At 44.0% G+C, this 22,687-nt stretch overlaps 1 protein-coding gene across 14 annotated transcripts in view; it reads right to left on the bottom strand.

Annotated features, from left to right (window-relative positions):
• The window catches only part of KALRN (kalirin RhoGEF kinase), a 637,395-nt gene that overhangs the window by 284,788 nt on the left and 329,920 nt on the right, over window positions 1–22,687 (bottom strand). For all 14 annotated transcript variants that reach the window (XM_046658061.1, XM_046658067.1, XM_046658063.1 and 11 more), the window contains 2 exons: window positions 19,107–19,281; window positions 6,953–7,148 (listed from right to left, as the gene is read on the bottom strand). In XM_046658061.1, the coding sequence (XP_046514017.1) occupies window positions 6,953–7,148; window positions 19,107–19,281 (371 nt within the window). The remainder of the gene's footprint in view (window positions 1–6,952; window positions 7,149–19,106; window positions 19,282–22,687) is intronic.

Raw genomic sequence — 22,687 nt, 5'->3', positions numbered from 1 at the left:
TTAACAGACTCTGAAACAGAGCAAAGAGACTGCCTTGGTATCAAAGTCCTTCTGGCTGCTAGCGACTTGGATTTGATTCCTTCCAAAGACTACATGGAAAGTGTACCAGCTTCGCAGCCAGTCCTGAGTCAGAATTCTGATCTTCGGCAAGTTACCTAAGCTCTCAGAAGCCTGACTTTCCTCATTTGAAAAATAGGATTTTACCAACTACCTACCTCATAAGCTACGACTGCAGAGCTCATTGGGAGGATTAAATGAGATAAAGCATGTAAAACATCTGTCTCATGACACAGTAAACATGGATCTTTGCTCCTTAGTCCCATGACTTTCCCGATTCCTGACTCTTAAACTTTCACCTTTCTGCCTTCTTACATTCATGCCCTTTTGGTTTCTATCTACCTCCACCTTGATGCACGTGGTACGCATGTTCTTTCTTGATTCTGGTTGTCTACCTATGATTCGGTCTTGCTCAGATCAGTAGTTTTCGGAAAATCCCAACTCTGGATTGCTTGCCTTCTGGTCCCTGACTCCACCCGGCTCTGCAGCTTCTGAATTCTGTCCAGATCCTTTCCCTGGCTCCTTACCTTGTAATCTATGACCAGTGCTCCTGTGGTCCTGCTGCTGATGAATAGGGACCCAACCAACAAGGAGGTTCAGACTCAAAATCCTAGCAGACAAGTCACCAAAGGGTAGTGTCCTTCCATGGGGATCAGATCCAAAGGAGCCCACCAATCTCAATGTGTGGCCAATTAAAAAATAAATCCTCTTTGGGAGACTTCCCCATCACTCTGACTCACACCATCAGAAATTCATCACTGCCACCACTAATACACCTGCAGGATACATTCAGGAGAGGGTCAGGAAAGTCTTCATGCTAAGGGAAATTCACTTCTAGGGGAAAAAAAATAGTGTGTTATATAAGGATAGTATGGGAAAATGGGAAAACTTTTTTCTGGTGTTACATGGTAATAACTTCAGTATCTTTTCATGTTTATTTTCTCTGTCAGTTTCATAATTCCAAATCCCAGCTCCTGAAATATCTGTGGGAGATGGAGAAAAGAATGGCTTGTTCTTTTGGCAGTCAACTCCCTCTAGTTACTATTTTCGATTACCAAAAGGATGAGGTAGAGCATCTCCTTGATGAATAATACAATAATACATAAATTTCTACCTCTGCAGTGCTCACCATAGTGGGATGACCCTTGACCCTCATGTTTACTTTCTGAAAATGTAATTTAGGATCCATCTGCAGAAGTAGATGCTCTTCCCTGCTTTCAGCTACCATGTGAACTGTTTTCCCAGCTCGTTTTCATTCTGTAAGCGTCTCCAGTGTTTAGTATGCTAGGCTAGGGCAAAGTGTCTTTCTATGGGAAGCCCGTGGCTCCCTCCTGCCACGGCACATGTAAATAGGCTCTCTAAGCCTGGTAACTCATCAAAAAGGCCAGCCACCTGCTTAGGACATCATCCAGAACAGGCTCCCGGTCTGCCCCAAGACTCAAGCCCTTTACTTTCATCTATCTCGCTTGATATTGTTTTATGTGAGATGAGCACAGGAAATAAAATGGGTGAAGACAATGCCTACGGCACTTCTATACTCCTCAACAACACATCATATTGTGGATAGAGTGAATGGGAGGAACAGGAAGACTTACTCCAGCTGCACCTAGAAAATAGAAACTCATTCCTCTCCCACTGCCCCCAAACACATTGACACGAGTCCCAGCTAAAACCCATCACCTGGTAAGTAGCCATCGATCAACAGCAAATAGAGTTTGCTTGTGTTGACATTACTGCTCTCAATCTAATCATAGGCTTAACTGTTTACCTTAGGGGCTCTCAGAAACGCAACAAGACATGTTTGTTCTTTCCGTCAAGTAGTGAAAGATATTCGTAATGAAATAGTTTATCAGTTGTATTGAGCTTTCTTTCTGATGTGCTCCCACAATGTGCCATCCCTCCATCAGAACACTTCCACTGAGGTTGGTTCCTTACTAACTTGTCCGTGTTCTCGCAGGAATGCAAACTCTCTGATACCAGGGCCATGCCTGTCTTATGCCTCTCTGTATCTTCAGGAGCTAGCATGGTGCTTGACTATAACATCCAGTGAACACAATGGCCTCTTTAGGGAAGAGCTCGGGCCATGCACTGTGGTGGAAAGCACCTGAGAGCCTGGGGAAGGACAGACTTAGGTTTGAATCCACGCTCTGCAACCTATTAACAGTGAGTCTCTGGGCTCCGTATCCTCTTTGAGCCTCCGTAAAATGGGAATCTCAACAATGACTTCTTGAGGATGTTGTAAGGACTAAGAGATAAGGTATATACAGTGCCTGGCATTTAGCAGGCTCACAAAAATCCATTTTCCTACTTTTTCCTTTCCCATGGAGAAATTATAACATTTTTATTGGTGATTACTAATGGGACTCTTGAATGACTTGTATAAAATGTAAATATAAAATCTTACCATCAGGTGTTTATGTACTTGCTCAATGTATATCATTAGAAACCATGGTGGTTTGGATGCTATTAAACCAGTGTTTTCAACCTTGGCTCACATTAAATTCATCTGGAGAACATTAAAAAAATCACCATGTCCTGGCCATACCCCAGACCAATAACATCAGAATCTCTGTGGGAGGGACCCAGGCATCAGGAAGCTCCCAGGGTGATTCCAACATGTAACCAAGATTGGGACTCACTGGATAGGATGGTATAATGGCCAGCAATCCAGGGACAGAGATATTCCTCATGCTATACTCAGTTATAAGAATGCTTGGCACTGCTTTATTTAGGGCTCAAGGCTACAGCTAATAATAAAATCTTACTTTGCTTTCCTTTGCTGCCAAGGTGAGGGTACCGTTTTAGTTTCCTCTATGAGAGAGTGGCTGTCGTCTAGGGAAAGATTTAGGTATTCCTAGCTACGCTGTCTGCACTCGTAACATGCTTTTTGACTGTGTTCTTTAAATATCAGTGTCTGCCTCAGACACAGAACACCTTTTCTCTTTCTTGCCCCACTCCTTTCTGTGTCACTCTCTCAATATAACACCCAGTTCGGAAATTCCAAAGTCCTTTAATGAGGTTTCTAGATTAGTAGACTCAACCCTAGCTGCACATTAGAATCACCTGGGAAGTTTTAAAAAGTCTGGGCCCACTCCAGACCAATTAAGTAAGAATCCCTGAGGGGTGGGGCCCAGACCTTGGAATTTTTAAGAAGTTCTCTAGGTGATTCTAAATACGCAGCCAGGCTGAGAACCATTGCTTTACATCGAGGTTCTCTTCCCCTCCCCTCAGCCCCCACCAGATCCACATTCCTATTAACCCCAGAGTAGCTTCCATTCTGGAAAAAAAAAAGGCCTTTTACGACGCAAGCAAAATTATGTGTGGCCCATTGTTTTTACCTACATCCGTTCTACCCACACTGATGCTCAATCTTGATTAATTCAGCAAACAGTATTATTGAGAACTTGTTTTGTGCAAGACATACCACTCTGCTAGCTTCTGGGAATGTAAAGAGGAGAAAGAAAGAGTCCTGCCCTCATGCTGCTGGAGAAGCTTCACTTATAAACCTTGCATAAAGAAGAACTTGATGCTTTGATTAAACCACAAAAGCAATATATCCAACAGATATGCAGCTCCTGTCTTACTCCTAAGGTCAAGTGTAACAGTCACATGGTCAGATTACATTGGAGAGAAGGCCTGTTGCATAATCAGTGTGGGTGTTTAGGCTGAATCAAGGAAAGTGAGAACAGCAGGGAAATTTAGGAATCAAGGTCCACCTGCCACACTAGACAGAAGCAGCAGCTAACGTCTAAAGAGAAAGAAAGGATTTTCAAAGTCAGCCTACATGTTGGTGGTGGAACTGGAACTTGAATTCAGCCATTGTATTTCCACAGCTTGACTATTTCCAGCAAACCCTGCCATCTCCCAACTTGAGGCCCAAATAGATAATGCAATAGTGAGGAAAGAACAATGAGCAAGGGAAGAAACTGCTCCTGTTTTGCCTTCTGTTCCTAGGGCTGAGGTAGATTTAAGCAAAGGCTTTTGCTTTGGTTGAACTGTTGGCACGCCAGAGGGATTCAGTAGAACCTGGCTCAATGTGACGAACTTCACACCTGAAAATAAGCATATGGAAATTCCCTACTTCCATTAACTCCTACAAAATCAAAGCATGAGCCCTTAATTAATTTACCACGGAGGGTTAAATACCAACCAAATTCTTCATTTTGCTAATTGTCCTTTTTCTAAGACGATAGTTTATTTTACCTGCAGTTCAAATATATTTCGTTAGACATATGTCATAAATGCCCAAGACATGTACTGCCTCAGTCCTGTGTCTCTGAAGTTCTGCATTTCTTGGCCACTTGGGAGCAAGGCCCACCCTCCAACCTCCAACCCTCCCCATCCCCAGCTCTGGCATGACTCTGCCCTCCCTTCCGCCAAGACAGAGATGAGACAGATGCTTCCTCTGCAGGCCAAGACATTCAGCAGCAGACAGGGAGTGAGCTTCCCTGACACCCCTGGATTCATCCCCTTTGAAGCCTCATGGGCTATGCCAGACTGAACAGCTAGCTGCGGTAGGAGCAGGAGAACAGCCGGTCCCAGCAGAGAGGGCTGAAGAGGCCAATCAAGCCTCTCTTGACTTAGCTCATTTCTAGAACAGGATACTGCGGGGGTGGGCAGCCCATCTGCCTGGGGTGTTTTCACCCACTCAGCCATCATGGTTAAGGTGGCCGCCAAGCACAGCCAACCCCCAGTCACAAGCAGTCTTCAGGGACTGCCAGCCAGCTCCCAGCAGGCTTTCTGTTACCATGGATACCTGGCTCTTGGGACAGAGGTGGGCTTGCCCAAGGTCATGCCAGCACCCTGGTCCTAAGTTCCGCAGGTTTCCCAGCAGACAAGCTCTCTTCCTGCCAGACGCATCATACAGAGGGATGAAGGGTGAGCATCCATGCAGGGCTGCTCTGCCCCAGCCTCTCTTGCAGGTACCGTGTTGGCGTTCTTCATGGTTCCCAGGCATAGCTGGATAGCCCGCTATCATGAGGATCACGATGGCAAGCCATAGGGTGAAGCCCTGAGTCCAGGTAAGGTTCTCAAACACAGAGACAGGATCACAGTTCTCCCCCTTCCCGAAAAAGGCCTTAAGAAGGCACAGGCCATGGCCTAGAACTCTGCTTCTCAAACTTTAACGTGCGCATGATTTACCTGGAGATTTTGTTAATGTGCAGATTCAGATTCATAAGTCTGGGATAAGGCCTGGGATTCTGCATTTATAATCAGCCCTCAAATGATGCCAGTGCTGTTGGTGCAGGGTCCACACTTTGGGTAGCAAGGTCCTAGATCAGTGGTCCTAGATTAGCAGTGTATCAGAATCACCTGGGGGGCTTCGAAACACAGATTTTTGGGCCTGACCCCAAGAGATTCTGATGTGGCAGGGTCTAGGGATGGGCCCTTGAATTTGCATTTCTAATAACAGGTTCTCGGGTAATGCTGGTGCTGCTGATCTGGGAACCACATTTGGGAGTCACTGTCCAACGGCAAGCCATAGACATCAGCTGTTGTGATTTAACTACTGTGGTGTAAAGCAGTGGTTCTCAGCCCTGGCTACACAGTGGAATCACCCGAGGAGCCTTTTGCTGATGCCCAAATCCCATTCAGAGATAGTTACACCAGAAGACCTGGGCATGGGGCCTGGGCATTGTCACTTTTAAAACAGTCCCCAGATAGACTATAACATGAACGGCCATTCCTGAGGCTATGTGGGGCACGGTCTGCACACTATAAACAGACCTGGGTCTCATAGGCAGCTGCAGCCTCTCTTCACAACACAAATGAAAATTCAAGGAAAGATTACGCTGACTCAAGCAAATAGAATTTACTAGGTTCTCTCTCCTCCGGTTAGAAGTGAAGTTCCTTTGAATGCTGAAATGATTTATTCCTTCAGGTGATTAGAAGAAACAGAGTACCCTGAATTAGAAATTAAGTTTGATTGCTAAGGTCCACCTGACAATCTCATGATTCTAAATATCTCTCATGATCAACAGGCACATGGGTCAATGCTGTTTTAAAGGGTTGATGGCCTGAGCCCCTGTCTGCCTCCTCCTGGAGTGTGAGGAACCTGAGCCAACAAGGACCCAGGAGGAGGGCAATGGGTGAGTTTGGGCGTAGAGACCTGGGTTCTAGCACTCCACTGGCATGTGCCCAGATGAGTAACTTCTTTTTCTCGGACTGGTTGGACTAGGGGGCTGCTATGAATCTCTCCAGTTCTACCATCAAAGGCCATTTTGGAGGGTGGCAGGTATAACGGTAAGGGCTCACACATTGGATGGATAACCACGTAGTAAATATATCCTGAGCAGGAAAAGAAGTCAAATCTGGGTGACTCAGCCATGTGTTTTTGAGAAGTTATAAAATTATATAACGTTGCTATAAATTTTTATCAACACTTCTTATGCTCATGCACAGACCAGTGATAAAAAACTGAGGACTCTGAGAGGCATGAACTGGAGACAAGGAGCCAGCCCTGGGGTGGAGGATAGGGCAGGAGAATGTGCGTAGCGGGAGGCGGACATGGAATAGCAGGTATCTACACATTTGAATACAACTCACACGGATGGCTGACTGCTCTTGGAGCCCACCTGTTTTTTTTTTTTCCAAGCCACCATTTTTTTGAATCTGTGTTAACTTCCATCACTGGTTTTTCCCATTCTTCGCACAGCACCAGGACACCCTGGCCCTATTCCCATCTTTACCATAGACTGACTGGGCAACCTCAGACAAGTCACTTCAGCAATCATGCTTCAGTCTCTTTTTCTTCAAAATGAGGGCAAAAATCTATTCCTTGTATCTGTAGGAGTAAAATGAATGAACAGAGTGGAAGTGCTCATTGGAGTCAAGCTCGTGTTCTGGTTTTCATCAGCTCCCCACCTGGAGAACAAGGATGGGACACGCTGCCTACCTGAGGCCTGGACCTCCATGATGTACTGGTGCAGATCCTGGCCCTGCTGGATGACCTCGAAGGTCATGTTGTTCATAGCTAGCTTCCGCTCCGTGTGGCGCTGCAGCCGCTGCTCTGCCAGCGTCAGATCCTCCGTGTTGAAGTCATTCATCTGCCGGAGCAAGTCCTCATTCCAGGCATCTAGCTCTGCTGTCACCTGTGAGGGACACCATCAGTATAGGCTCACTGGTCCACAAGAGACTGCTAAGTTGAAGCTCACCAATTCCAAGCCTTGCTAACTAACCCAACTTAGATCAGCCTCTGCTTTGCATCTCTGACCTCTAGACTACATTTAAGCAACACTGCCATGCGCTCACGTAGGCATGCCTTTAAAAGTGTTCTCCGTGTCCTTCAATGTCTATAGCAACAGCAAAGGAACAGCAGCAAACATTTATGTGAAGAATTATGGTTTAAAAAAATTTTGCATACTCCCTCCCATTCAACCCCCATAATGACCCGGAGAGGCAGGCAGGATGGAGGTCTCCAGACTCGTCTTACAGAAGAGGATGCTGATGCTCACTCAGACAGATGGATTGGTTTGCCTAGAGTTCACTCTGCTCTTGAGGGGAGACCTAAGGACGTGGCTCAGACTTCTACTGCAGACTTTGTCCACCATACCACAACAGATACTCTGAAAAGCTCATCATGGAAGAGGTCCCAGAAATTAAGTATTGAGTCTAACTCTTTTAAAGAAACAGAAACTGAGGGCTGGAGAAGTCCAGTGAATGGCCTGAGGGTACACAGTCAGAGCTGGTGGACAGCAAATCCTGGGGTCCCAATCTGGTTCCTGTGTTCTACTGTGTGGGATTCTCTTCCTCTACTACCAAGGCGAACACCTGGGAACGGTGACTAAACAAGGTGTAAACATACAGCAGACCTCTAGAAGTCTAAACAGCTTGCACTGTTGAAAGGCATTATGATTCTAATGACTCAAGCATGTAAGGAATGGAAGCTTTGCTCTATATGGATTTTCTAGGTGCTTCTTGCTCTACACCTTCACTCATGTGGCTTCCACTAGTTTACTCTCAAATATGTGACTGCACGTGGAGACTGAATCCTACACTTCTTACCACCACTGCAATCACTGACAGAGTAGGAACTCAGAAGTACTGAGCTAGATAACAACCCCGTCTGATATAGGAATCAAATGAAAACTTTCTGACCTGGCTTTTGGGTCTATCATCTCATGCCACCCCCACGGCAGCCCTGTGAAAGCAATGGCACAGGGACTGTCACCCTCTTTTCTGAGAAGAGGAAATGAAAGCCTCACTCCACCTCAGCTGCAGCATGGCCCAGGCAGCATAAGCACATGCCCCAGAGGCCCAGCTTAGTGATTTTCAGAATGCTGGGCTCATCCCAGCTGACATGTGGCACAACCTCCCAGTTACCAAGTGTGGCTGCTCCAAGAGCATCAGGGACAAAGGGAAGAAGACCAGCTGGTGGCAGCTGGGAGATGGCACTCTTACATTCCGTGCTGGGGCCGTACAGAGTGGGATGGGAAAGGCAAGCAGGGCAGCACGAGGGGCTGCTGTCGGGGGCACAGGATGCCGTTTCTTGTCTAACAGTAAAAGCTTTCTTCATTGAAAGTGTATTTGCCCTTTGAACTATAAAAATACCACCTTCGCTGTGCTGGCTTCCCATCTCCTGCCCCCACATCTGTTTGGATCAACAAAGGGATCCACCAAGCTCAGCAGGAAAACCTAGTATCCTTATTGTGGGGAGTCCTTGGGGTCTGGGAACCAGCAGGCTGGCAGGTAAAACAGGCTTGTGTTGTACCCCATCTTTGAAAAGCACTTCATTCTCTAACTAGAGAAAGGAGTTAAACTGAGAAGAAGACGAGAGAGAATTGATTTGTAATTTTAAGAGATAATTTCTAGGATGAATAGGCCTGTATAGATGAGGCTTATAAATGTTTCTTCCTGTGTCTAAAAAAATTGAAGTATAATTTACATACAGTAAGATATACATATTTAAAGCATTCAGTTCCATGAGTTTTGACAATTTTATACACCCATGTAGTCATCACCAAAAACACAATATGAACCTTTCCACTGCCCCTTGGAGTCTACTTGTGCCCCTTTCCAGTCAGTTCCTGCCCACTCCACCCCTCCCACCCCCCACCCACCCGCCGCCTCAGCCTCAGGTACCACTTTCTGATTTCTATCGTCACAGATGTAGTTTAGCCTATTATTGGATTTCATATGAATGAAATCTCACAGTATGTAATCCTTTATGTCTGGCTTCTTGCATGCAACATGCTGTATTTAAGATCCATCCATCTTGTGTGTATCGGTAGTTCTTTCCTTGCCACGGCTGAGTGGTATTCCATTGTATAGATACACCACAATCTGTTTATCCATTCTCCAGCTGATGAACTCTTGGGTTGTTTCCAGTGTTTGGCTATAATGAATACGGCTGATTGAAAGTTCTTATACAAGTCTTTCTCTGGACATAGGCTTTCATTTCTCTTGAGAGCTATCTAGGTGTAGGGTCATAGGGCAGGTGTTGTTGAAGATTCCCAACAGGATGTACGAAAGTCCCAGTTGCTCTACATCCTCACCATCATTTGGTATTACCAGTCCATTTAAATTTTGTCATCCTAGTGGGTGTGCAGTGATATCTCATTATGATTTTAGGATGACTAAGGATGGTGAGCACATTTTCATATGCTTATTGGCCACTTGTAACTACTTTTGTAAAGTGTCTTTTAAGTCTTTTACTCATTCTTCAAAAACTAGGTTATCTTTTCATTATAGATTTGTAAGAGTTCTTAATACATGCTGGATAAAGCCCTTTATCAGATAATATATTGAAAACAGCCAAAGAAAATTTTCAGTCTATTTCCTTGCCTACAAACTAAGAGAAATTAGAATAAAACTAAGACATCAAGCATGAAAGAAGAGCCTGCCTTTCTTTCAATTTTGGCTTTTGCTTTGTTTACATGAAACTGAATCTATGAAGGGTCTGTTTGCTGCCAGAAGATCCCAGAGGGGTCCCAAGGCCAGGAATCTGTGGCGTGGAAAGCGTTGAGCGTCTGCTCCTGGTGAGGTGGAGCAGAGTAAAGCTGAGGAGCTGTAGTTGGGAGAGTGAGGCTCAGAGGTCTGGCATCTCGGGAATTTGAATCTAAACCAAATGTGAAATATGTCTAGGATGTATACCCAATGTTTCCATGTTCTTTCCTCCCCTTTCCCTACGGTCCTCCACCCTCACCACCTGACACCATTATGCTGTAGGGCCCAAGTCTGTTCTGAAGCCTGAAGAGTGAGAATTTCAAGGGAATCCTCAACAGAACAGGCTGACTCCTAAATCTCCCTCCCTGTGTCTACACGCCCTTATTCTCTGTGTCTGACTCTCTTCCCATTCTCCCCAAGCACAGATGCCCAGAGCCTTAAAATAGTCTGATTGGTGTATTTCTAATGTTTGCTGGAGTTTAAATTATTTTCTTTCCTATTTTCTGTTGTCTCAAGGAATGTTCTTTCATTGGGTTCTTCCTCTCCCCTTCTTTCTGGGGTACAAGGCTGGCACATAGCAGGGACTCTTTTTTTTTTTTTTAAGAAAAATCTTTCTTTTCAAACTTGAAGCTTACCCACTGCTAATGAGCAACCATAGCTTTCCAGCCTCATTGCATGCTCTTCTGTTACGTGAACCAGCCAGCCTGCTTGCTTGCTGATTCCGACAGTTCGCTCTCCCCCTCCAGCTACCTTCCCTTGTCCAATAGCCCTGAAATGCTCTTGTCTCTCCTCTCAGTAGGCCCAAGTCCTCACCAGTCTTCAAAATAAACCCTCTGGCATGAAAAGAGCTTCATGACAACCCCAGACCCAGAAGTTTTTCTCCGGCTTATCTCATAACATGGGGCATGGGCTAGTTTGCTAATACAGGGACAAGACTATGAAAAGAAAAGCCTACACAGGGAATTAATTTGGTGATTTAACTCCATTTGGAAAAGAAACCTGGAAGAGTTTGTTCAGGGCAGAAACTAGGACCTGAACCAAATGAATGAAAGATAGAACACAAGGTGCCCCCAGGGCATTCAGCTTTCAATCAACCTATTTTGCTTTCTCCTTCCACTCAGTTAGCTCCATCTCAGCTCCTGGCTCCTTCAGTTCCCCTCTTGGCTCCAGTGGCCTCTATCTCCCTCACTCTCCTGAATTAATTGGAGTGTTAGGATACATGGTGACCTCTTTGAGAGATACATTGGCAACATTTCTAGTCTGACAACTGTCTACTCTAGGGCCACAGCCATAATGGAAATCAGAGAAGGAGCTAGCAGACATTTAGAAAGGGTGACAGGCAGTGGGACTGGTTCAGCAGCCGTCTTGGGCTCTGTTCTCAGGGAGCCCTCTCTCCACAGGCTCCTCTCATTTTCTGGGTCCTCTCCAGTATTTACGTGCAGAGAACACTTTAGCTCCTTCCCTCCAAATGTTTTATTCTGTTCTTGCCTGAATCAGAACTCATCTGTCCCTTCTCTTCCCTTCCTATGGTTTATTCCCATGAACTTAGCTCTTTGTTATCACTTGCAATGTTGGAAATCTCACTGTGTAGTCCTTTTCTTCACATCCCTCTAAGATGCTGGTAATCATGAGGAAGATGACGATCATGGTGGAGGAAGATATTTTACCCTGTATGGTGCATTTATTATGGCATAGACAGTGTGTTCAACATCTGACTTTCTGTTTTTTAATCTTCATAGCAACTCTAGGAGGAAACTAAGGCACAGAGAAGCCAGAACATTTTCCCTGGTCTCAGAGCTGGCAGTGGCAGAGCTCAAAGTCAGTGCTTCTAACCACAGTGTTATATCAATAAGGCTGGCCCAAGAACTGATTTCTGGGGGTAGCCTTCTTTTCATTATTCTCCCTTCAGAGAAGTGCCCACTTAACCTTTCCCCTCTTTTCTTCTTAAAAATAAAAAAACCGTGATAACTCCATTTTCTTCACTTCACATGAACCTTTTAAATTAATCGTGTGTTCTTTGAACAGATCAATAAACGAATTGTGTGCTTGTGGCTGTATATAAATGCCAGGAATAATTCACCCTTGTGAGAAAACACACAGCCTTCCCCAGTAGGATATTTTTGTTTAAGAGTTTGGTAAATTTTTTAAATGGACCCTGCCAGATTATTCAGTATAAGGTAATGTTAACCTACCTAGAATTCTCTGGTCCCCTAGGGGCCTCTGTCATGAACAGGAGACACAGCTGCAATCTAGTATTAGGGTGTGAACAGCAGGATGAAAGCTGCAGCAGAGAGAAGTACGAGCTGCCCTCTGTGTGGGAGAGTCTCTGTATTGCAAGAGGAAATGCCTTTGGTTCTCACAGCAGTGGCATGAACACCCAGGGATTGCCCAGTGTGACTCAGTAACACATTCAGAGAGAAACAGTGGGAGAGAACAAGATGGGAGGTTTAACTGCATAAAATCTGGAAGCAAATATATATATATATAAATATTGTGAATATAATAATAATAATAGCAATGCCGATTACAATGCATTAAGCATTTATTAAGCGCCAGGAGCTTTGCTAAAAATATTCTATGTGTTAACTCATTAAATCCTTAATAACCCTATGGGCTAGGAATTATTATTCTCATCCCCACTTCTCAGATGAGGAAACTGAGTAAGTGACTTGCCTAAGGTCACACAATTAGTACAGGTGGTGACACAGGTTTCAAACTTAGGCAGTCTAACTCGAAATACTGCATACTCAATGACTGCACTATACTGCCCTCAGCAAATGGGTGTGTGCAGGGGGTGTGTGTATGTATGTATATGTAATATATTTGTGTATATATACACATATACGTAACATATATACATTAAGGTCCAATCTCATTCCAACTAACAGCGGGAAGGAAGGGTCCAAGGCATTTCCTTGTGGTGGGATGCTCTGAAATACACGAGCTATCAATTGCAAAACAAGCATCTCTGTTTTATGATGCCACTATCTTTATTAAGATGAGAAAAATGAAAGCTAAATATTTTCCACTGACCTACAAGTGTTGGATGATAGGGAAAGACATATTGCATCTAAGGAGAGTCTCGTTGCACAGGAAGAGCTATTTTATCTCTAACGGGTTTGTATATTGATACAGGGTACCACTGTGAAACTAAAATAAACTCAATTGTCATAGTCATTTATTCTTGTCTAATGGAAAGATATTTTCTCTTAATTTATAAAATGATGAGATTAGTGAATTCTGATATAGATTATTTTAAAGATATAGCATTTCCTGCTATTTTAGAAATATAAATAATCTGCCTAAGGAGTTAAAATATTTATTTACATAGCTATATAAAGACCTTTGGGGATATCACAAGAATTTTCTGGAAAAACAGAAGGACTTGGCAGTAAAAAAATCCACTTGGTTGTTTTTAATTTTTGGCAGAGTAACATAAAAGCATATTGCAACATGTTGTAATTGATGAGTTCCAATGTTCAGCATCTAATTTCTATTCCAGTTGGATAATTTAGATTCTTGAATAATTTTTACGACCAATTTATTGTTCTTTTCTTATCATCATGATTAAAACTGAGATCTTTGATATAATCATGACTGATCTTGAGTGTATCTTAAGGTTATTTTGTCCATCTCTTTGCCTCTTAATCGTTTTGAGACTTGTGGAAATCTATTCTGTTTTTCTCTCCCCTTTGTTGAAGAGCTCCTACAACACACAGTGTTCATTCCTTCCGCTAACTTATCAATGCTTGAGTGTCAGAATGCTTTTTCTCCCAAGTAAGCTAAATACCTAGTGCTGGAGCTTATATCTGCTTCCTCCTACCGAATCCCCTGCATCCAGAAACGAGAAGCACACAGCATCAGAGCCCTGGTAATGTAAGCTGGCTTCAGGTCCACAGCCCCAGAACCACATCATGACAGACTGAAATGAAAGTTTCCATCACGGATCTTTCATCATTTACTGAAAACAGGTGACTTGCCAGAGTAGTAAAGCTGTGTGAATAATCCTTTTGGGTTTTTTTTTTTTAAAGACAGGCGATGAGGTCACTGAAAAGGCTCCCGTCTCCTGGGCCGCAGTGGGAGAGAGCCAGTGTCCTGAACACGCCCACCCAGGTGCGGGTATGTAAGCCGGCATGGCTAACTAGCATCCCTTCAGCAGAGGGCAGCCAGGAGAGTTGTCTGGAAACCATGACACATGCAGAAAGAGCTGAATAAACTGGGGATAGGTACCATAGAGAAGAACTGACAATAAAGAGAAATAATTTTTAGAGTCTGAATGGACTGCAGAAATAACTTATATAATCTCAATATTTTTCGGATAAAGGAAAAGAAGCTTATGATGACCATTTTCAAGTATTTCTAAGGCTGCTAAATATAAGAAAAACAGATTTGTTCTATTTTTCCAGAGAGCAGAACTAGGACCGAAATGTAGAAGGGTAGAGATTTTGGTTCAACACAGTAATGAAATCCTGAGCTCCCTCCTCTTTCTGCCTTCCTCCCATCTCCCCACTCCTTCTCGCTTCTGGGCTCTGAAGATATTCTGGTAGAGGCTGGACAGCAGCCTCCAGGGATGCCAAATCCTGGCCACCAACTTTTACCCATCCTCCAGGTATAATCTCATCAGGAGGCCTTCTGTGGGCAGCCTGACTAAGCATTTCTGCTTCAGTGTTCTCGTCAAATGGTGAGGCTCTCTCTGTTACGGAATTATCACTTGTATGATGTTCTGTTTCCGTGTTTCTCCCCAACTAGCCCCCTAACGTCAGGGACTCTTTGTATCCTCAATGCCCAACATAGTTTTTGGAACACAGTAGGTGCTCACTAAAGGTTTATTGAGTTGAATTTCTATCAGGTAGAAGGCTGACTGAATGAGTAATCTCCTTCCAAGAGAAAAAGCTAAGGGCCCCTGCATACAACCAACTGCAGAGCCGAGACCACCAGCAAGTTCCATCAGCTTTCTCTCCTCTAGGTGGAATTTTCCTCCTTGAAGGCCATTTGTTCCCAGCCTCAGCCTGACCCCAACTTGTCCTGATGCGAGTCCCACAGATTTATAGTTGGTATTCCATTCCTTACTCAGGTTAATTACACAGATTTAAATTTCAGGTGCTTTGAGCAAACTTTGATTGTAATTATAGAGTCAGAGACTTAAAAGAAAGACCATAACTCTGGCCCATTTTTCATAAAGTTCCCTGTTTAGAGTACTTTCTTGGTGTCATTTCTAGTACTGTCCAACGTGGGTATGCCCACCCCAGGGGATGCCCAAGATGATCCATTGATAACAGAGAGGAAAATTCTCTGCTTATAAATATGCACACGTGTATATGTATTATATGCACACATATTTGATTAACCCAATAAAAACACATGAAGTTTACCTAGACTTTCACTAGTAGAATGAGGCTGGAGTCCCACTCGGACCACACGGCAGATGGGGTGGTAGGAGAGCGTTCCTCGGGGAAGGTGGGAGCAGCGCAATGTAGAGGGGCAGTCTGTGGCTCATTTGTTCAGTTGCTTTCAGCGTATTTCAAATTATTGCTCTTTTCATGTGCCCAATGAAATGGATTTATGTATTATCTAGTTTAAACTAACCTTCACAAAGAGACACATGGCTTAACAAGTTTCCTCAAAGAAACTGCAGTTTGAAGATAATACTAATCACGAAAGCACAAGGGAACGTTGAACTCTTTGTCAGCCACATGACAGAGTGAAGAAACAATGACAATCTAATCAGATCTGTCAAGGAACCAGGCCAAAAAAATAATTGGAAATTATCGAGAAGACTATTTGAAATATGGAACCACAACTTCTAATGAAAAAGCTAAACTTTAGGCTAAGGGCACACTGACTTTAGAGATTATTAGTCAGTGATAGTAGAACATGTATATAATTTATAAACTAATACATATGCATTTATGGGGGTTTCAAGTTCAAAAATATTTTATTGAGAGAGTGCATAATCAAAAGAGTTTGGAGACCACTGGCCTGTTCTTGCTTCTACAAATATTTTTTGTTTCTTTCTGATCATTCTGATTAATTGTAGAAAACTTGAAATGCACGGAAGCATCAAAAACAAGAAAAAATTATCCATATTCTTACCACCACAAAATAAACATTATTTGCATTTGGTGAAGTGTCTCTTCTATCATAACCATTTCATATAAAATGTCTTTCATAGAAGGAGGCTGAACCTCTAGGAGAAAACCTTACAGAATATCATGTTCCATTATGGGTCGCTTTGTCTGCTCTCCATGGAGACTAAGAAGGTATGTCAGGAATGAAGCTACACTCCTGGTTTTCAACATTTGCCTGATATATTTGGGCTAAGTTTCACTGTTAGTGGAGGTGTCCTATGACCTCATCCCAGGTTACACTGTGGGCACCATATATACCGTTATTATTGAGTAAAAGGAGACTGTAAAAGGTGCAGCAACTCCTGTATTATCTTAATGTTTAAATTCATTAGCCCGTCTCAGCCATCAGTGATATGGCTAAGGAGTCATGCTTAGATTCCCCAGATGTCAGGAGAGCAGGCCTGCTCGGGTTGTCAGTAATCCCCAGGAATTCCGAATATGTCTATCAAATTCCTTCCCGTAGGGAAGGAAACCACAGCTGCAGGTCCTGCAATGGCAGCCCGTGCCCTGGCTTCTGTCAGCTCCGACAGGTCTCTCATTACAGAAGCCACCCTCCGTTTCACACTCTGAATCTTCTCTAGATGTTTGCCCTTCATCCCGACAGTGAAACACTAGCTGGTATTTGAAATAATCTCATCACCCTCAAAAATAACTTCTGACGACCTGACTTGATGTAGAACTTTTCCATAGGTTTGGCAGGATTTCCATTTCTATCTAGATGAAATGCAGCATTTCCCCAAGCTTTGGGCCACACCCAAAATGGGGAACAAGACTCCTTCTAAAACCTGGATGTCGCTGCCTAAACCAGAGGGTGCAGAATCCAAATCACTATGTTTATCCCACTCATTGTATTAGGCCTTCACACTATCTCCCCCGCCCCTGCTCGGCTGCAAAGCAAGCTGTCCGAGTTGTTGTCTGGTATTCAGGGCAGGAGGGGGAATTTTTGGAAAAGAGAAAGGCTGGAGAATGCAAATCCTACAATTTAAATATCAAGCTCCCCTACTGCACCATTTAAATAGGAACCAATTTTAAAGTATTTGGTTCAGGGTCAGCTTTCTGTTTTAAGGATTTTTTTGCATACACTTTGGGTTGTTTTTCAGGAGTAGAAATGGATTTTCCCACAATCACTGCAGGCAAACACCCCTAGCGATGCCCCCAGCTGATGTCAGGAGTGCAGGCCATGGCAAAGTGAAACCAACTGACCCATTCTCAAACAAACCAGGAACCCTGACCTCAAAACCACCGCCATCTAATCAATTAAAACTTTAACATCCAACACCTCAGATTGTTTCCTTCCCCTTGAGCAGTTTTTGATGTGGACCTGGAGTGACAGGGGAGTAAATAAGGAATACAACAGCATTCCTGCTAACATAACTTCCCCATGGCTGTACTTACTCTGGGTGGGTAAAGTAGAGCCAGGATGGATAGTGGGAATGCCTGGGGCCTCCATCACTGCAGTTAAATGTAACCGCTACCTATCTTTGTGATTACCAAAGAACTCCCAATTACCAAAGAACAATAATTCACATCCTCTTTCCTTCTTTATTGCCTTCGTCAGCCCACCTTTATGCAGTGAATCCCCACCACATTCCCTCTTCACTACATGCCAATATCGCTAATTTTCCACTGGCATTTTAACTGGTCTTTCAATATATGTTTTAATGCTACTTGTATTAAATCTACAACTTGTTATACTACTTATAAATAAATTCTTCTAAAGTTATGGAATAAGTTGGAAGGATAATCGAGATCTAGATTTAAAGACTTATCTTTTCCTTTGTTCCAGCAACAGCCCAGAAGGTACCTTTTAGAAGATGAGATCTTTATGCAAGAAATTGCAGTGGCTTCCAGGGAGGCAGGGGTAGAGGTGTTTATAAGAAGAGAAGGGTCATAAGACAGCGAGGGATAGAAGGACTGCCTTAGGACTACTTTTCTTAACATTTCCGATTTTCGATACAAAACATCTTGGTCTCAGGATTGAAGAAAAGGGTAGCTGCTGCCAGGACAGTGTTCTGGTCCTCCACGGGTTTGGGATTGGGATAGTGGTGCTTTCAACGCTAAAAAAAAAACACCTCATTTTCCTTCCAAACCAGATCCATGGACGTTTCCACAGATACTGTTGGGAAGATTAGTCCCAGACACTCAGAAGTCACAACTCAGAGGAGATGGCTGGAATGCTAAAGAAAGTTTAAAAAAATGGTGGATGGAGAATTGCCTTTCCCTTACACCACATCAGCCAGCTGCAAAGAGAAGACTGCCTTTAATTTAACCCTTCGCCGTCCCTGAAAAGGACAATGCGCTTTAGGTGCTAGATAATCTTTATACCCCAGAAACTCTACTGGCCTGGCTTTAATTATTGATTCATAATGGAAAATAATAAAAGGTAGATATTATGCGGGGCAGGCATGTCACCAAGGGGACATAAATATACCAGAACACCCAGTGTGGACCTTCCCAGAAGGAACTGATGAACCTATGAGATGAACCAACACATGGCCTTCGCACAGACTGACTTTTAATGAGCATAAAGCAAACTGAGGATACAGGTCTTCCTTCTTGTGGCTCCTGACTCCCTGGCTGCTGTGTGATTTCATCTAATCCCTGATCTACAGTCATCAGCTGAGGAGGCTTCCTAAGTTTAACACCTCCCTACTCATGAAGCTATAGAATCCAACGACTCTACCTCCATCACCAAACAGGCAACTCCACAGTCTTTCAGGAACCAAAGCACCAATGAATACCAACAAAACCTTCTCAATGAAGTCATCCCTGGACAGAAAGTGGAAGAGAGGAGCTCTGCTTGGTAGTAGGGGTGAGAGGGACAGAAGGAATATGACATGGTGGAATGTGAATTTGTTGATTTCTAAAAATGTATCCTTAATGCATAATCCCCTCTAATTCCCTCAGGCTACTGCCCAACACTCCTTTCCCAGGTCCTGGGGCAGTGCCCTGGCCAGGAAGCAGGCATTCTGCAGGCCTCCCCAGCACTCTCCATGATCCCCCCTACCTCCCACCACACTCCTCCCCAACCTCTACCTCGATGGTATACTGCTCAAAGATGCGCAGCTGCAGGAAGATGTCCAGCTTGATCTTCCGCTCGTGGAACAGCTCCTCCATCTGCACCTGGGCGTCGTCCAGCTGCTGCAGGACTGATTCAATGTGGCTGATGGAGCTACTGTGGGGCGTCTTGTTGTTGGACACAGCCGAGTCCCTGTGGCAGAGTGGGAGAAAAGAGGGGAGGGGCCTGGCCATGTTAAAAGTGACAGAGGAGCAGGGGGCCTTCCTCATCTGAGCAAGGCAGCTGTGAATCAGTTGAGTCATTCAATCAACAGACGTTTATCAGACTCCTACTTTGAGCCTGGCACTATCTGCTCGGTAGGCGAACCAAAGACACATGCATCCTCTTTGGGGTTCACAGCATGGTAGCTCTGAGACTAGCTGCTCTCCTATTCCTTAGACAAGTTTGGGAAAGGGGTCAAATGAAATAACATATGGGAAAGAGCTCTACAAAGCATAAAATATTAGAGAAATGGAATAGTTCCATACACATACTTAGTCTAATACGCGTAGTTTTAATACACACACATACACATGCATAAGACTAGACACATTAATCACAACGCATAAGAGCAGACAAATTAGAGGCATGTAAAAAAACCCTTCCTAGTTCTACCTCACAGGATCATTGTTAAAATGAGATCACAGCTGCCAAAATTATTCATCCACTTTATAATACTATGCCCAAGTTATGGGCTGGTGTTATTACACAGGCTTCAAGTTGTAGTTAGGAAAGCATGGGACCTGGAGGCTGCAAGCCCAGATTAAGTCCTTGCTCTGACATACACGCCTGGTGCCCTTGGGAAATCGCCTCCCTGAGCCCCAGTTGCCTCCTAGAAAATGGACTTAATAATCCCTGCCCTGCTCACTTCACGGTTTGCTGTTAAATAAGATGGTGCGTGTGAACGTGCTCTGTAAGCAGGAACGTGTTGTACAAATGACTGTTAATCCTGAAAGGACGCAAGTGAAGTGTCAAGTGTGACTGGGGCACAGGCACAGTTGGGGAGCGTAGAAGGTAGGACACAAGAGGCTGGGACAACAACAACGTTTCAAGAAGATGAGTTCTGATTTGGGCATTGAAGAAAAGGATGAATCCAGCCAAGGAGACGGGAGGGGTGCGTTTTCTGAGCAGGGAGTCCATTCAAAAGTAGCAGGGGGAGGTGACACGTTATAGAGGGGAATCAAGAGATAAACATATTGACCTGCTCAGAAGAGTGACGTGTGGTGACACCTCCAAAGAGATCATCATAGCAGGAAAACTGTGGAGATTAAGAAGTTTAGATTCTATAGGACCTTGAGTAAGCTAGAGCCCCAAACTTGAAATAAACAGGCATATTCATTATCTTGTGATGTCTTGGTTTCTTATACAATTTAAGTCAGAGGACAAGGGGAAAATCATTAGTTTTGAATCCTCTCATCAGCAGGCTTTCTGAAAATCGGTCCTTTTAGCCTGCGTTTTTCTCAGAAGTAATAGCATCTGAGCTCACACTGTCTGTTTCTGAAGGGAGCTTAAGGCCAGTTTGTCAAGAGCCTCTCCTGTCACTCAGAAAGCTCCCAATCCCTACCTTCTCTCCCTGGTCTATTTGGGTATGAAACTCCACTGCATGGATGCCCCAAATTATGAAAAGAACAGAAGACGTGTAGTCAACACTATGCTTTAGGCATCTGTTGAGGACTTTGCTGCTGGGAGGATATCATTCTTTTTGATTGCTCCTCTCAGTCTTTCTCTATCACACAGCTTTCAGAGGAAGAGAATGATTTCTGACCATTTTGTACGGCACCTATGTCAGTGTCATCCTCCCTAGGAATCACAGAGATGATGCAAAAACTGCTGAGGAACTTCAGTGCTGAGTGCTCCAAGAGTCGCGGAGACCTGGAGAAGATGTGTGCTCCGGTGCGTGTCAGGCATCCTGCAAGTGCCCACTAGGCACCATGTACTTATTTTTCTCTTTGGCTGCTCTTGATATCAGGGAGGAGAGTCTGGGCTGGAGCCAGGCTAGTGGGGGAATGAATGGTCAGCAGTGGTTCTTGGTCACACGCCTACGGTCCCCTGTGAACTCCATGGCACTTAAACTTGTAGAACAGGCATCAGGCACATCACTGCCTCCACCATCCCTGAGCAGCCTGCAGCCCGTAGGCATTGTGCAAGGTTGGCTGTTGGTAAGAGCAAGTGGCATCTCCATAGACCCAGCCCCACAGAGAGTGAAGCCAGCCAAGCTTGTTAAAGTATTTGGAGAGAAAACACAAAGCCATCACAAAATTCTAGAGCTGACAGAGCTCCTAGAGTGAATCCCTTAATTACACAGGCGAAGCAGCTGAGGCCCAGAGAGGTTAAGTGATTGCCACTATTTGGAATTTTCTTCAGAAGCAAATAACAGTGGAGTTTCCCAGGTAGGCAGACAAAACTGTCATGTATTATATATTCATGAAGATGAATTGGGTGAAGAAGGGAAAGAGGCTATCTTGTTAGTATGCAACAGGAGGACTCAGAACATCTCAGGTGCATGTTTGGAATAGAAATGATTAATTTTCAACAGAAACACATGCCAGGGCCGTCTAAAGGTAAGTTCTCATTGTTTATTTAATTGGACAACTGGTGTGGGGGGAAAAAAGCCCTCTCAGCTCAAATAATTCCCTCAGGCCCCAGGGTTGGCCTGGGACTTGTTGATGAGATTATTTCTGTCCGGAGCTGGCAGAGGTCCCAGCACTCAGTGATTTTGGGATAGGAACAAGTCCCTGAGGGCAGACATCATTAGCACCATCAAATCCTATTTATACAGCACCTGGGCACAGGGCTGGTTGCTGAGGGCTTGCTCAAGGCCTCATGACACTTGATCTGAGGAGCCAATGCCCTTGACAGGCACAGAAAACTAGATATTGATGCCAACAGAAAGGAGGTGATGGTGTGGATGATTCTAAATGAAGATAAGGTTTAGACAGGTTTTCCTTCTCAGTTACATTAGTTTAGGTTCATACCGAAGGAGTTTTATTTCCTGGGCAGCAAGGAACGGTAGGAAAGGTCACGAGTGGGTAATAGAGTAGAATGGGACAACATCACACACTCTTTACATTCTCATGGGGCCAAAGCCAACCATTTTTGGCTGCCGACTGGGGCCATGGAGTTCAGAGTTCATCCTGAGATCAGACGCCAAATATAGTCATGCACACATAATGACAGACTGCATATATGATAGTGGTCCCATAAGATCAGTACCATTTAGCCTAGGTGTGTAGCAGGCTATATCATCTAGGTTTGTGTAAGTACACTCTATGATGTTTGCACAATGAGGAAATTGCCTAATGACACATTTCTCAGAACATATCCCCATCATTAAGTGACACATGACTGTAACACTGTATTCCAGAATGGCTATTTCTCCACGTGACCAAATATGCCATAATTCTTAATGAAAATGTTATTTATCTTTTGTTGAATGTTGTTAATTTTTGTATACATTACTTATTGATTGCTGAATATCATCATGAATGATAAAAAATGCTTTGGAACTTTTGAGATTTTCCATTTACTATTTCAATCTAAACTTAAGTTGAGTATGAGG

Source organism: Equus quagga, chromosome 4 (assembly GCF_021613505.1).
Source record: "Equus quagga isolate Etosha38 chromosome 4, UCLA_HA_Equagga_1.0, whole genome shotgun sequence".
In the NCBI taxonomy this organism is placed as follows: domain Eukaryota; kingdom Metazoa; phylum Chordata; class Mammalia; order Perissodactyla; family Equidae; genus Equus; species Equus quagga.
Note: the sequence above shows the minus strand (reverse complement) of the source record. Positions and strands in the feature narration are given on the sequence as shown.